The sequence below is a fragment of the Mustela nigripes genome, chromosome 3 (genome assembly GCF_022355385.1).
Source record: "Mustela nigripes isolate SB6536 chromosome 3, MUSNIG.SB6536, whole genome shotgun sequence".
Lineage (NCBI taxonomy): Eukaryota > Metazoa > Chordata > Mammalia > Carnivora > Mustelidae > Mustela > Mustela nigripes.
The window spans coordinates 163,962,416-163,975,403 of NC_081559.1; the positions used below are offsets into that span (position 1 = coordinate 163,962,416).

The 12,988-nt window shown below is 33.6% G+C and overlaps 1 protein-coding gene across 45 annotated transcripts in view; it reads left to right on the plus strand.

Annotated features, from left to right (window-relative positions):
• The window catches only part of RIMS2 (regulating synaptic membrane exocytosis 2), a 600,488-nt gene that overhangs the window by 120,551 nt on the left and 466,949 nt on the right, over window positions 1-12,988 (plus strand). For all 45 annotated transcript variants that reach the window (XM_059394973.1, XM_059394974.1, XM_059394987.1 and 42 more), the window contains one exon: window positions 5,554-5,764. In XM_059394973.1, coding sequence (XP_059250956.1) covers window positions 5,554-5,764 — 211 coding nt within the window. The remainder of the gene's footprint in view (window positions 1-5,553; window positions 5,765-12,988) is intronic.

A 12,988-nucleotide genomic window follows, 5' to 3' on the forward strand; every position in this document is an offset into this window, starting at 1 on the left:
CTGGGTAGTGTGGTAGCTCTATTTTCAACTTTAAAAGATTTTTCTTTTTCCATTAAATTTTCTTGACACCTTTAAAAAAAATTAATGACCATTTAAGTCTTGGGCTATTTTGGACTCTATTCTGTTCCATTGTGTATGTGTTTATCCTTTGTTAACACTGTGTTTGACTTGATTACTTCTGTAGATTTTATAATAAGTCTTAAAATCAGGTGGCATGCGTCCTGCAACTTCTTTTTCAAAATATTTGCCTATTGTAGGAATTTTGCTTTTCCACATAAATTTTAGAGTTAGCTTATCAATTTCTTCAAAAAAATCATGCTGAGTTTTTGATTGAGATAACATTGAATGAGAGATCAATTTGGAAAGAATTGGTATCTTAACAGTATAATGTTTCCTCATTGATAAATACAGTATATTTCTTCTGTTACTTAGATCTCCTTTGATTCTTTTTTTTTTTTTTTTTTAAAGATTTTATTTATTTATTTGTAAGAGAGAGAGAGAGTGAGAGCAAGCACAGGCAGACAGAGTGGAAGGCAGAGTCAGAGGGAAGAAGCAGGCTCCCCGCGGAGCAAGGAGCCCGATGTGGGACTCGATCCCAGGACGCTGGGATCATGACCTGAGCCGAAGGCAGCTGCTTAACCAACTGAGCCACCCAGGCGTCCCTCCTTTGATTCTTTTAATCAGTATTTTATAGTTTTCATGTCAATCATTTTATAAGTAATCAATATTTTATAGTATTTTAAAAACCTGTATATATTTTGTTTAAATTATACCTTAGTGTTTTCTTTCTTCTGTTTTTTGATGCCATTGCAGACTACTTTTTAAAATTTTGATTTCCAATTATGCAATGCTTAGTTTGTATCTTGTGACCTTGCTAAAGCACGTTTATTATAGTAGGTTTTTTTGTATTTTCTTTAGGATTTCATATATAGATAATTATGCCATCTATACACAACTTTTCTTCTCCTCCTTTCTAATCTCTGTTTTCTATTGTTTTAATGCACTAGCTAGGATTTCCAGTTCAATGTTGATTATGGGTAGTGAGAGAGAACTCCTTGCCTTTTTCTTGACTTTAGAGGGAAACCATTAAATCTTTCACAATACAGTATGATATTAGCTGTAGGCCAATTGAGGTGTAGGCTGTTGTAACCCTTATTGCATTCAGAAAGTTTCTATGTATTCCTAGTTTGCTGAGTCAAGTGCTTTCTCAGTATATTTTGACATAATTATACTATTTTTTCCCCATTAGTCTGTTAATATGGTGATTCATATTGCTTGAATTTAAAATGTGGAATCAACCTTGCATTCCCAGGACAAACCTGGTACACCTCTTTGTGATGTATTATTCTTAATATATTTCTGGATTTGGCTTGATAATGTTGTGTGAGGATTTTTCATCTTTCCATGAGGAATATTGGCTATAATTTTCCATTATATATGTATATATTTTTATTTATTTGACAGAGATCACAAGTAGGCAGAGAGACAAGCAGAGAGAGAGGGGGAAGCAGGCTTCCCGCTGAGCGGAGAGCCTGACGTGGGGCTCGATCCTAGGACCCTGAGATCATGACCTGAGCCAAAGGCGGAGGCTTTAACCCACTGAGCCACCCAGGCACCCCCCCCATTATATTTTTATATGGTTTTGGTATCACAGTAATGCTGGCCTTAGGAAATTAGTAAGGAAGTGGCCCCTTGTTTTCTATTTTCTGGAAGAGATTATGTAAAATTGTGTTATTTCTTCCTTAAATGTTTGGTGGAAATCATCGATAAAACCAGTGAGCATGAGAAGTTTTTTTGTTTTTTTTTTCTTTTTTTAGGTTTTAAACTAGGAATTAACTTTCTTTAACACGTATGGGACTTGTCCGTCTTTCTGTTTCTTCTTGAGTGAGGTGTGCCAGTTTCAGTCTTTCAAGGAAATAGTCTATTTTATTATAGTCTATTTCTTATGTAAGCTACAGAATTTATGAGCAGAGAATTGTTCATAGTTTTCTCTTGTAATCTGTTGCATTTAATTCTGAGTAACTGTGGAGTCTGTAGTGATGTTCCCTCTATCGTTCTTGCTCTAGGTAATTTTTATCTTCTCCCCCCCCCCAACTATTTTGTTTGAAGGTTTATTGATTTTATTGATTTTTTTTTGTTTGTTTTGTTTAAAGAAGCAGCATTTGGTTTCATGGATTTCTTCTATAGTTTAAAAAACTTTTTAAAAAAATGCTTTCTTTGGTTTTAATTTTCTCTTTTTTTGGAAATGTATTTGAGACTTTTTTCCTTTTAGTATAAGTGTTTATTTTTATGTGTTCAGTTTTCTATATGATACTTTGAAGGAATATCATGCTCCTTCTGCCTAAGAACTTACTTTAAATTCCTATGGTTAATGTCTTCTAACAATAAATTCAACATTTCTTTGCCTGAGAAGTCTTTATTTTCCTTTAACTTTTTTTTAAAAGATTTTATTTATTGGGCGCCTGGGTGGCTCAGTGGGTTAAGCCGCTGCCTTCGGCTCAGGTCATGATTTCAGGGTCCTGGGATCAAACCCTGCATTGGGCTCTCTGCCCAGCAGGGAGCCTGCTTCCTCCTCTCTCTCTGCCTGCCTCTCTGCCTACTTGTGATCTCTCTCTGTCAAATATATAAATAAAAAATCTTAAAAAAAAAAGATTTTATTTATTTATTTGACAGGGATCACAAGCAGAGAGGCAGGCAGGGAGAAAGGAAGGGAAGCAGGCTCCCTGCCAAGCAGAGAGCCCAATGCAGGGTTTGATCCCAGGACCCTGAAATCATGACCTGAGCCGAAGGCAGAGGCTTTAACCCACTGAGCCACCCAGGCGCCCCTTCCCTTTATTTTTTGAAACATAATTTCATTGCCCATGGGATCTTGGGTTGACAGTTTTATTCTGTCAGTCTTCATAGAGATTTTACTCCAAAGTCGTCTAGCTTCCATGGTTTCTGAAAGATGATCTTCTGTAATTTTTATCATTGGTTCTATACATATAATATATCATTTTCTCTGGCTGCTTTCATAGTTTTCTTTGGGTTTTAGCAGTTTGACTATGATGAGTCTAGGTGTGTGTGGATTTGGTGTTTGTTCTACAAAGGCTTCTTTGAGGTTCATGTGTCTGTGATTTGGTAACTTTCATTAATTTTGGAAAGTTCATGGCCATTATTCCTTCAAATATTTCCTCTGTTCTGTTTGCTCCTTCTTTTGGGACACCAATTTCACGTGTTAGATCAATTTAGCTCTTGGATGCTCTGTTTGTTTTTTTTCTTCCCTTCTCCAACTCTTTTTTGTTTGTTTGGATATTTTTTATTGACTTATTTCAAGTTTACTAATTTTTTCCTTAGTTTTTTCAAGTGTATCCCTTAGCCCATAAAAGAAAATCTTCATCTCTGATGACATGTTTTCTATTTCCAGCATTTTCATATGACTCTTATACTTTGTATCTTTCTGCCTCAGTACCCCATCTGTTCATGTTTGTTGTCCCCCTTTTTCTGTGAATCTTTTACCTTAATAATTATAGTCATTTTCAAGTCTGCCTGATGACTTCAGTAAGTCCATCAATCTTGTCATCTCTGAATCTAATTACATTAATTACTTTATCTCTTGGTGATGGGTTTCCTCTGAGTCTTGGGGTTTTGAATTCTATTTATGCCTTAAAGGCATGCCTTTTCTGTCAGACTGTTAGTGTTGGAAATTAAGTCATCATCAGGTCGGAAGTTCAGATAGGTTTGGATTTTGGTGTTGCCATCATTATCTTTAGTGCATCACAGTCTTCAAATTCCTCCCAATTCCTCCAGTAGGCTACTGCTGCATTGTATTTATGAAGAATGCAGGAGTATCAGAAGTTTTTTTCAGTGTTTTGCTACCCCTTCAGCCATTTCCATCTACTTATTTCCATCTACTTACTGCATAGAGGCATCTCTCCGTATGCTTTTGCTGCCCCTCCACTCTGCTCCCTGGAGTAAATGATTGATGCTTATTTCTTGATTCTAGGTTTGTGTCAGGGGCAAGGGTGTTTTGTTAAGTTTTCCTGCCCTTCATTGATAGGACCTGTTGATCTGGGCCTTATGGATGAGGTTTGCTCAGAGTTCTTGGGCCCTTCTTCCCATAGAAGTAAATCTGCCTTGTATCTCTGATAGGTTTGGGACAGGAATTTCCATCTCTTCCCTAGATATGAAAGACCTTTGATTTGAGCAAAGGTTGTTGGCTGAAGATGGTTTCCTGTTCCTCTCTCATGGGCAGAGGTTTTTCCCCTTTAACCTTTTCCTTAGCTGCAGTAGATGCCTTTGCTCTGGGGATGACAGAATTTCCTTCTCCCTGTGGCTTATAGCTTTGACATTTTTAGGAGAGATGGTCTGGGGAATTGGGCCTGTACTTCAGCAGCCACTAGTTAACTCTTTTACACCTACACATGTGTACCCCTGAAGAGTTGTTTGTTCTTATGCCTTGCTCCCAATCTTCTTCATAAGTGACCAATAGAGGCCTGCAGAAAAGTGCTTGTGGTGAATGTGGGTTTTCCTTGAGTCTGGGCCTCTAGCTATTCCAAACTGTATGTTAGCCCACACTTGGCCTTTTACAATTTGTTAAAATTTTAATTAATTTCCTCTTCCCTGCTTGTAGGGTGTCCCCTCTTTCTCCTCTTCAGCTCTGCAAATGATGAAACAGTGTATTTCGTTTCTCTTTGGAGGGGCTTGCTGCTCTTTGGAGTTCAGATTTTTTGCCTTATATCTTCAACTCTCTGATGGGCTCAAGAAAAGTTACGATTTTATAGAATATTTAGCCTTTTGTCATTTTTAGGTTGGGAGTGACATCATTTACAGCTTTGAAAATCTTAAGCAGAGTTAATTTAAAACATTTAAAATTTTCCTTTATGAAGATAATGGAAGTGAAAATTTTTATCACGATTTATTTTTAAAGAGTAAATAAAACCTTTTTCTAGGCATCTTTTTCCTCATTTTTGGGGTTTTGTTTTTAAGATAGAAACTGGCCTTTGTTTGCACAGCCTTATTTGCTAAGCTTCTAATCTTTCACAATGTTTTTAAAGCCAGCTAATATCCAGACTGTTGAACAGATTTAAACAATTAGTGAGAGCACTCATCCAGTGTTTTCCCCTCTGTTTGGATTCTTAAGAGCACTCCAATTGAGAGTTGTCTCAAAGATTTGAAGTTCATTGGTTTTGGCTATACTGTGTAAGTCAAATCAGCTCAGTCCAATTCTGAAGCTAAACCTTTGAAAAATAATACTTTAAATATTTTAGGACATATGATTGAAAATATATTACAAGTGGGAGATAAAAATTTTACAATTATAACTTAAAGAGCTGTCTTTATTCGCATGTATTAATTGGCTCTTAAATTACCATGTATGTCAGAGGGCAGAACTAGTTACAGCACTCTTGTGATGTGCCCTGTAGGATGTTATTCAATAATCAGAAAATTAAATTTTTATTCTTTATCCTCATTTAATGAAATTTTTGGATACAAAATTGTAGATAGATTGTCATAATTACTGTTTTTGAGACCATCAGGCAACCAGATTTTTCTTATCTGCTTTCTCTGCAGAAAACTTCATCAGCAGTTTGAAATGTACAAGGAGCAGGTGAAGAAGATGGGAGAAGAATCACAACAGCAGCAAGAGCAGAAGGGTGATGCCCCAACCTGTGGTATTTGCCACAAAACAAAATTTGCTGATGGATGTGGCCATAACTGTTCATATTGCCAAACAAAGTTCTGTGCTCGTTGTGGAGGTCGAGTGTCATTACGCTCAAACAAGGTACAGAATGAAAATTATACATGATTCTATTATAGCTAAGCTTATAATACAGTTAAGCTAATTGTGAATAAAATAAAGCAGACAGTTGAAATTTATATTCAGGTTAACCAATGAACCAAAAAACCTCTAGTGTCTTTATTTTAGATAAAAGAAATGTTTCATTTTTCTTTTCAGTTGAAGGATTTATCTCATTGTTTATGTCCTTTAGCTAATGATTTTGTTTAGAATCATAGGATCTTAAACTTTCAAAGGTGATGAAGATAAATTAGAGATCAGTTGGTCTAACTCTTTTATTTTACAGATGCAGAAAACATATTTAGGGAGACTAAAGGTCCTTCTTAAAGTCCACAACTGATTAATGTTAGAGCAGTGACACTGCTTTTTCCATTACCTATACATAATTTTATAATTTTCTAGACCTACACATCCTTTGACCCCTGTTTTCTTTCCTTTCAAAAGAGGCTCTTCCCACCTTAGAGAGTCTGTGTTTTATAATTTTACAGCTTTTGAAGTTCTATTACCCTTTATTTTTGTTTTAACATCAATGAAATAAACATTAGACTATGGAATTTAAAGAAGAAATGTTAAGGTGTTGTTTTCTACTAGATTTTTGTAGTTTATCCATCCACTTTAGGGAATATGTTAATGCTGCTCAAGGAAGGCTTTGCTGAAATCAGCAAAAACAGTATTATAATGTCTTTCTCAATAAATTCTTTAGAATTTGCATTTATTTCCTCTCTAGTATTTTATCCCTCCATTCTTTACTTAGGCAGTTTTAAAATAAGAAGCTGATGTTTGTACATACATTACTAAAACATAATTATGGGGATTTGTTCTCCTGTGTGATTTCATTTCTCCACATTTTCTCACTGTTTCCTGTTTCTCACTGTTTTGTTTTTCCCAGAATTAATGATTTTCCATTTTATCCCCTTAGTCTTTATCCCTGGTTTACCGGATTAGTTTTCTTTTCCTGACTACTTCCATTGGCTAGAAACTCCAGCACAGTTCTGAATAGAAGTGATGCGAGCATACATCCCTGTTTTGTTCTTGATCTTAGGGTGGAAGCATTCAGTCCTTCTCTACTAAGTATTATATTAGCTGTTAGTTTTTCACAGATGCTATCTATTCCTAATTTGCTGAGAGATGTTTTTGGTTTATTTGTTTATTTTTATATCAGGAATATATGCTGGAAATTATCAAACACTTTCCCTCCATCTATTGAAACTAATCATGTTTTTCCTTCCTTATTAATGTAGTAATGAACTTCATTGGTTGATTTTGAAATGCTAAACCAACTATATTCCTGGGACAAATCCCATTTGCTTATGATGGTTTAACCCTTTTATCTATGATTTGTTAAAGTTTCATTTATAGTTTTTGCTTCATGAATGTTAGTGTCTGTAGTTTTCCTCTTATAATATGTTTCTTTGATTTTTGGTATCACAGTAATGCTGTACTGATAAAATGAGTTGGGAAGTATTTCCCTCTCTTCAGTGTTTTAGGAAAGTTTCTGTAGGATTGGTATTTATGTTTTATAGATTTTACCAGGAAAGCCATCTGGGCATGATGTTTAATTTTTGGGAAGGTTTTAAAGTACAGTTTCAATTTCTTTAAATAGGTATAGAATTATTCAAGTCATTTATTCTTTCTTGAATGAGCTTTGGCGTTTTTCAAGGAATTTCTTCAGATCCTCATAAGTTGTAATATTTATTGGCATAAACCTGCTCACAGTATTCCATTATTATTCTTTAGTATCTGTAGATTCTATAGTGATGCTACCTTTTTCATCTCTGATATTGGTAATTTACATCTTCTCTCTTTTTCCTGCTGAATTTGGCTAGAAATCTATTAATTTTAATGATCTTCTCAAGTAACTAGTTTTTTGTTTCATTGGTTTTCTCAATTGTTGATTTCATCTTTGATCTTTATTATTTCTTTAATTCTGCTGATTTGGGCTTTAATTTTCTCTTTTTCTGGTTTCTTAAGGTGGGAACTGAGGTCTTTGCTTTGAAATGTCTCTCCTTTTCTAATATTGCTATTACATGCTGTCAGTTTCCCCTAAGTACTTCTTTGGTGACATCCCCCAAATTCTGATATGTTGTCTTTCATTTTCATTCAGTTAAAAATACAAGTTTTCCTTTTCTTCTTTGATACATGAATAATTTAGAAGTATGTTATTTATTTTCCACATATTAGGGAGTTTCCAGAGATCTTTATGGTAATGATTTTTAATTTAGTTCTATTGTGGTCCTAAACATACTTTGAATCCTTTGAATCCTTTGAAATGTATTCATAATTATTTTATGATCAGTATATGGTTTATTTTGGTAAATATGTATACTTGAAAAGGATATGTATTCATATGTTCTTTAATTTTTTGGTGGATTTTTTTTTTTAAGATTTTATTTATTTATTTGACACAGAGAGAGAGAGAGAGATCACAAGTAGGCAGAGAGGCAGGCAGAGAAAGAGAGGGAGAAGCAGGCTCCCTGCTAAGCAGAGAGCCCAATGCGGGGCTTGATCACAGGACCCTAAGATCATGACCTGAGCTGAAGACAGAGGCTTTAACCCACTGAGCCACTCAGGTGCCCCTGGTGGAGTGTTTTTAAATGTACTCTAAGTCAAGTTGGTTGATGCAGTTGTTCACGTCTAGTATATCCTTTTTGATGTTCTGCTTATTTATTTTCTCAATTATTAAGAGAAGGATATTGAAATATACAACTATACTTGAATTAGTCTCCTTCCTTTTGCAGTTCTATGTATTTTTGGTTTTGTTTTATGTATTTTATTAAGTTCTGTTTTCAAATGCATAAACATTTAAGATTATTACGTTTCTATTAATTAATTAACCTCTTTAAAATCATTATATGGCTTCCTTTTTTCCTGGTAATAGTCTTCGCTCTGAAATCCACTTTGTCTAATCTTAATAAAGCCACTCCAACTTTGGTTTACATTTTTCTCTTTTACTGTAGATTAATTTTTGTCTTCCTATTTAAAGTATTTTCTTTATAGACAGCGTATAATTGGGCCTTGCTTTCTTATTCAACCTGAAAATCTCTACATTTTAATTGGGGCCTTAGATAATTTATATTTAATATGATTTCTTATATGATTTGTTTGGTTATATCATTTTCCTTTTTTCTACTTGTATTATCTGATTTTTGTTTTTGTTCTCTTTTTGTTTTAGTCTCCTTTGAATTAGTCAAGCACTTTTTATGATCCAGGTTATCACCTTCATTGCCTTGTTAGCTTTGTGACTGTGTTTTATAGCTTTGTTTTTTCTTCATTTTGTTATTTATTAATTGCTTCAGGATAGTAGTATAAATTTAGTAGTATAAATCTTTAAATTTCATTATCAGTCTTCACTGATATTATATCATTTTGTGTATAATATAGTATAAGAACCTTCCAACACTGTATTTCCATTTCTACTCTTTTGGACTTTATTAACATAAAGCATGATATATTTTACTTTTACTTATTTTATAACCTGACATTACACAGTTATTCATTTTTGTTTAGAAAATTTATCTTTTAAAGAGTTTTAAATAATAGAGGAAATATTGTCTATTTACTGTTGTCTTTATCATTTCTAATATTATTACTTTCTTCTCATAGTACTATATTTCTGTATGGTATCATATTTTACCTGCCTGAAGTTGTTCCTTTAATATTTATTGTAGTGTGAGTCTGCTGATGAGGAATAAACTTTTCTGCTGAAAATTTTGCTTTTTTTTTTTTAAACGTTTTTCTAGGTATAGAATTCTAGACTGAGGGTTGTTTTCTTTAAGTATTTTAAAATTTTGTTTCACTGTTTCCAATTAGACGTGTGATACCATTCTCATCTTTGTTTTTCTGTATATCAATGTTCTTTTTTCTGATTGCTTTTTTTCCCTAAAGATTTATTTATTTATTACTGAGCATGGGGTGGGGGTGGGGAAGAGGGGCAGAGGAGTCAAGCAGACTCCACATTGAGCATAGAGCCATCTGTGGGGCTCCATCTCACCATCCTGAGATCATGACCTAAGCTGAAACCAAGAGTTAAATGCTCAACCAAATGCACCACCCAGGCTCCCCTATCTAATTGCTTCTTCCTCTTTTTTTTTTTTTTTTTTTAAAGATTTTATTTATTTATTTGACAGGCAGAAATCACAAGTAGGCAGAGAGGCAGGCAGAAGGGGTGGGGGAAGCAGCCTTCCTGCCGAGCAGAGAGCCTGATGCGGGGCTTGATCCCAGTACCCTGGGATCATGACCTGAGCCAAAGGCAGAGGCTTAACACACTGAGCCACCCAGGTGCCCTGTCTAATGGCTTTTAAGATAATTCTTTTTATCACTGGTTACATGAAACTTAATTATAATGTTTCTTTGTATTTTTTTTTCTTCATCTTTCTTGTGTTTGTAGCTTTTTTGATTTGTGAGTTTATAGTTTATGTAGGGTTTTGGAAAATTTTGGCCATTATTTTTTCAAAAAAAATTTTTTTTAATGTACAATGTATTATTTGTTTCAGGAGTACACATCTGTAATTCATCAGTCTTACACAATACACAGTGCTCACCACACCACATACCAAATATTTTTATTGGGCTTTCTTTTTTTCTTTCTTTTCCTTCAGGAACTCTCATTACTCATACATTAATTAGGCCGCTTGAAGTTGTTTTACAGATTACTTATGTTCTTTTCATTAAACCACATTTTATTTTTCTCTTGCTTTTCATTTTAAGTATATTTTATTGTTGTGCTTTTGAGTTTACTCTTTTTTTTTTTTTGCAATATCATATCTGCTTTTTATTTTTTTCATCTCAGACATTGTTTTTATGTCTAAATTTCAATTTTGGACTTTTAAAAACTATCTTCCATGAGCTACATAAGTTTTTGTACATACAGAACAAATGCTCTGTAATAACTGTTTTGATGTTCTTTTCTGCTAATTTCAACATCTCTGTCTCAGTTTTTGGTTGGTTTTGATTGATTATTCTCATTATGATATGTGTTTTCCTCACTCTCTTCTGAGTACAATTTTGTATGTGTTTCTTCAACGTGAATTAACAGTTCTTCCAGTTTTGGTGGTAGAAACATCACTGTTTTCTCTAACCCTTCGTATGACTTTTTTCACATGCATGCTCACTCATCATTACCAGCTGAATACTTGAAGGGAATCCCTGCAGATCTATGGGGTTCTCCTTCTACAGTTTTTTCTTCTGTGGTAAGCTGGCCTGTGAAATGCAGTTGTGCTGGCCTCCTCACAGTGTTTGTTTTCAGTTTGTTCTCTTCACTTGAGGATGTTTGCCAAGCGAACTGCTGCCTGGAAAGTCTCTCAAACTATAAGCTGGGGGCAGTTAGAGAGCTTATCCTATTTGTTTCCCATATTTTAGCTATCTCTGTGGGTTTTTTTGCCTGATGCCCAGTGTCTTGAAAACCACTTCTTTATATGTTTTCCCACATTATGTTTGATTGCTAGGCAAGTGGAGAAATCTTGTTCTTGCTACTCCATTTAGGCCACAAGTAGAAGTCTCTAATGAATCAGATTATAGGCTTGATTATATATTTTCCGGCTTCTAAGGTATAGTCACTTTATGCTGAGCAAAGTGTTTTTTTTTTTTTTTTTTTATGCTGAGCAAAGTTTTAGTTAGTAAATTAAATACAGTGAAAAATTGGAAATCCCGTTGAAAGTCTGTTTTATTGTAGTCAACTATAGAACTCTGTATGTTGTGGATTAGCCTGGTGGATGGTTTGTGGAAGAAAGAAGGAGCCGGAAGTAGTATTTCCCATTTTTCTTGTATTTTTTCTTATATCTGAGGGAAGTATTAGGGGAATGAAACATAAGAAAAAATAATCTAGATTTTAGCTCAAAGAGCATAACTTTGGATTTCTTTATTAGTTTTTCTACATTTTTATTCATAATCTACTTGAGGAAGCATTCCTTTGTATGATATGTATAAAGGTTGTCCATATTCTAAGTGAAAAAAGTATTTTTAATTTCTCTTTTTAAATTGGATCATTGTATGTATGCTTGGTTGCCTTATGTAATAGAAGAGGCTTTTAATCTCAATAGATGCTGAATATACTTTTTGATTTATCATAGCCCCAAAGGATTAAGCTCAGTAAAATTTGTTCAGACTATTTTTATGAAGTAGAATAATGAGAATACAAGTATTTTATAGCTTAAAATTTAATTATAAAGCATTTTAAAATAATTTTAGTAATCTTCTATGAGAATAAGATAAAAGAGTCTTTTGTTTTAATTTTGAGGCTCTTTCATGTGGAGCCATCCTTAACAATTAATTAACTTTTTTGAGGCACATGATTCATGATTCAGCAAGAATAAATGTAGTGCAGGACATATGGAAATACCAATATAATATGTTTTTATGAAATATTGCTTTTATTTATTTCCTCTTAAGATGACACCCCCTGTAAATTAAAGCTTTATATTTAGTTCAGATTTAAAAATAATGACTTCATAAGGAAGAAATTATTTTATAATCATAGATTGGGGATTCTAATAGGGCAGACATGAAAGGTAATTTACAATGAGGATTATTTTAAGCTTCGAAGGATGGCAACATTAATTTTTTCTTTCTTTTGCTTTTTGGTGGGAAAAATATATTATTATTTGCTTAAAAGATATCTCATTTTGAGAAAGTAAGTAATACACATTTTTCAGAATTATATTAATTTACAAATATAATAGATGGGATTTTTTCTTTACTATAAATTATCAGATTTGAAGCAGAATGAATCATAACTTTTAGAATGATTGTAAAAGCAAATGATCATTAAATAAGTCCCTTAAAATATATTGACATATGTTGTTCATTATGTCATATGGTTAAGAGTGAAATAATATAGACGTTTTTACTGTATAACCGTATCATTAAGTATCATTTATATGAATGATTTTAACAATTAATTTTTTAACTGTGCACTGAGAGATAAACTAATGATTAGGGTATTTCTGCAGTCCTTCAGGTAGTTCTTTCTTTTTGAGAAATTTCAACTCACAGGGCATCTGCGTGGCTCAGTTGGAAGAGCATGCAACTCTTGATCTTGGGTTTGTGAATTCGAGCCCCCAACTGGGTGTAGAGATTACTTAAAATAAATAAATAAAATTAAAAAAAAATTTCAGGTCACTATGATTATGGGCAAGTCTTTAGCTAGTGTGCTGGTGCAATATACAATCAGTTCCCAAATGCCCAAGGCAAGCATATCAGATATGAATTTTC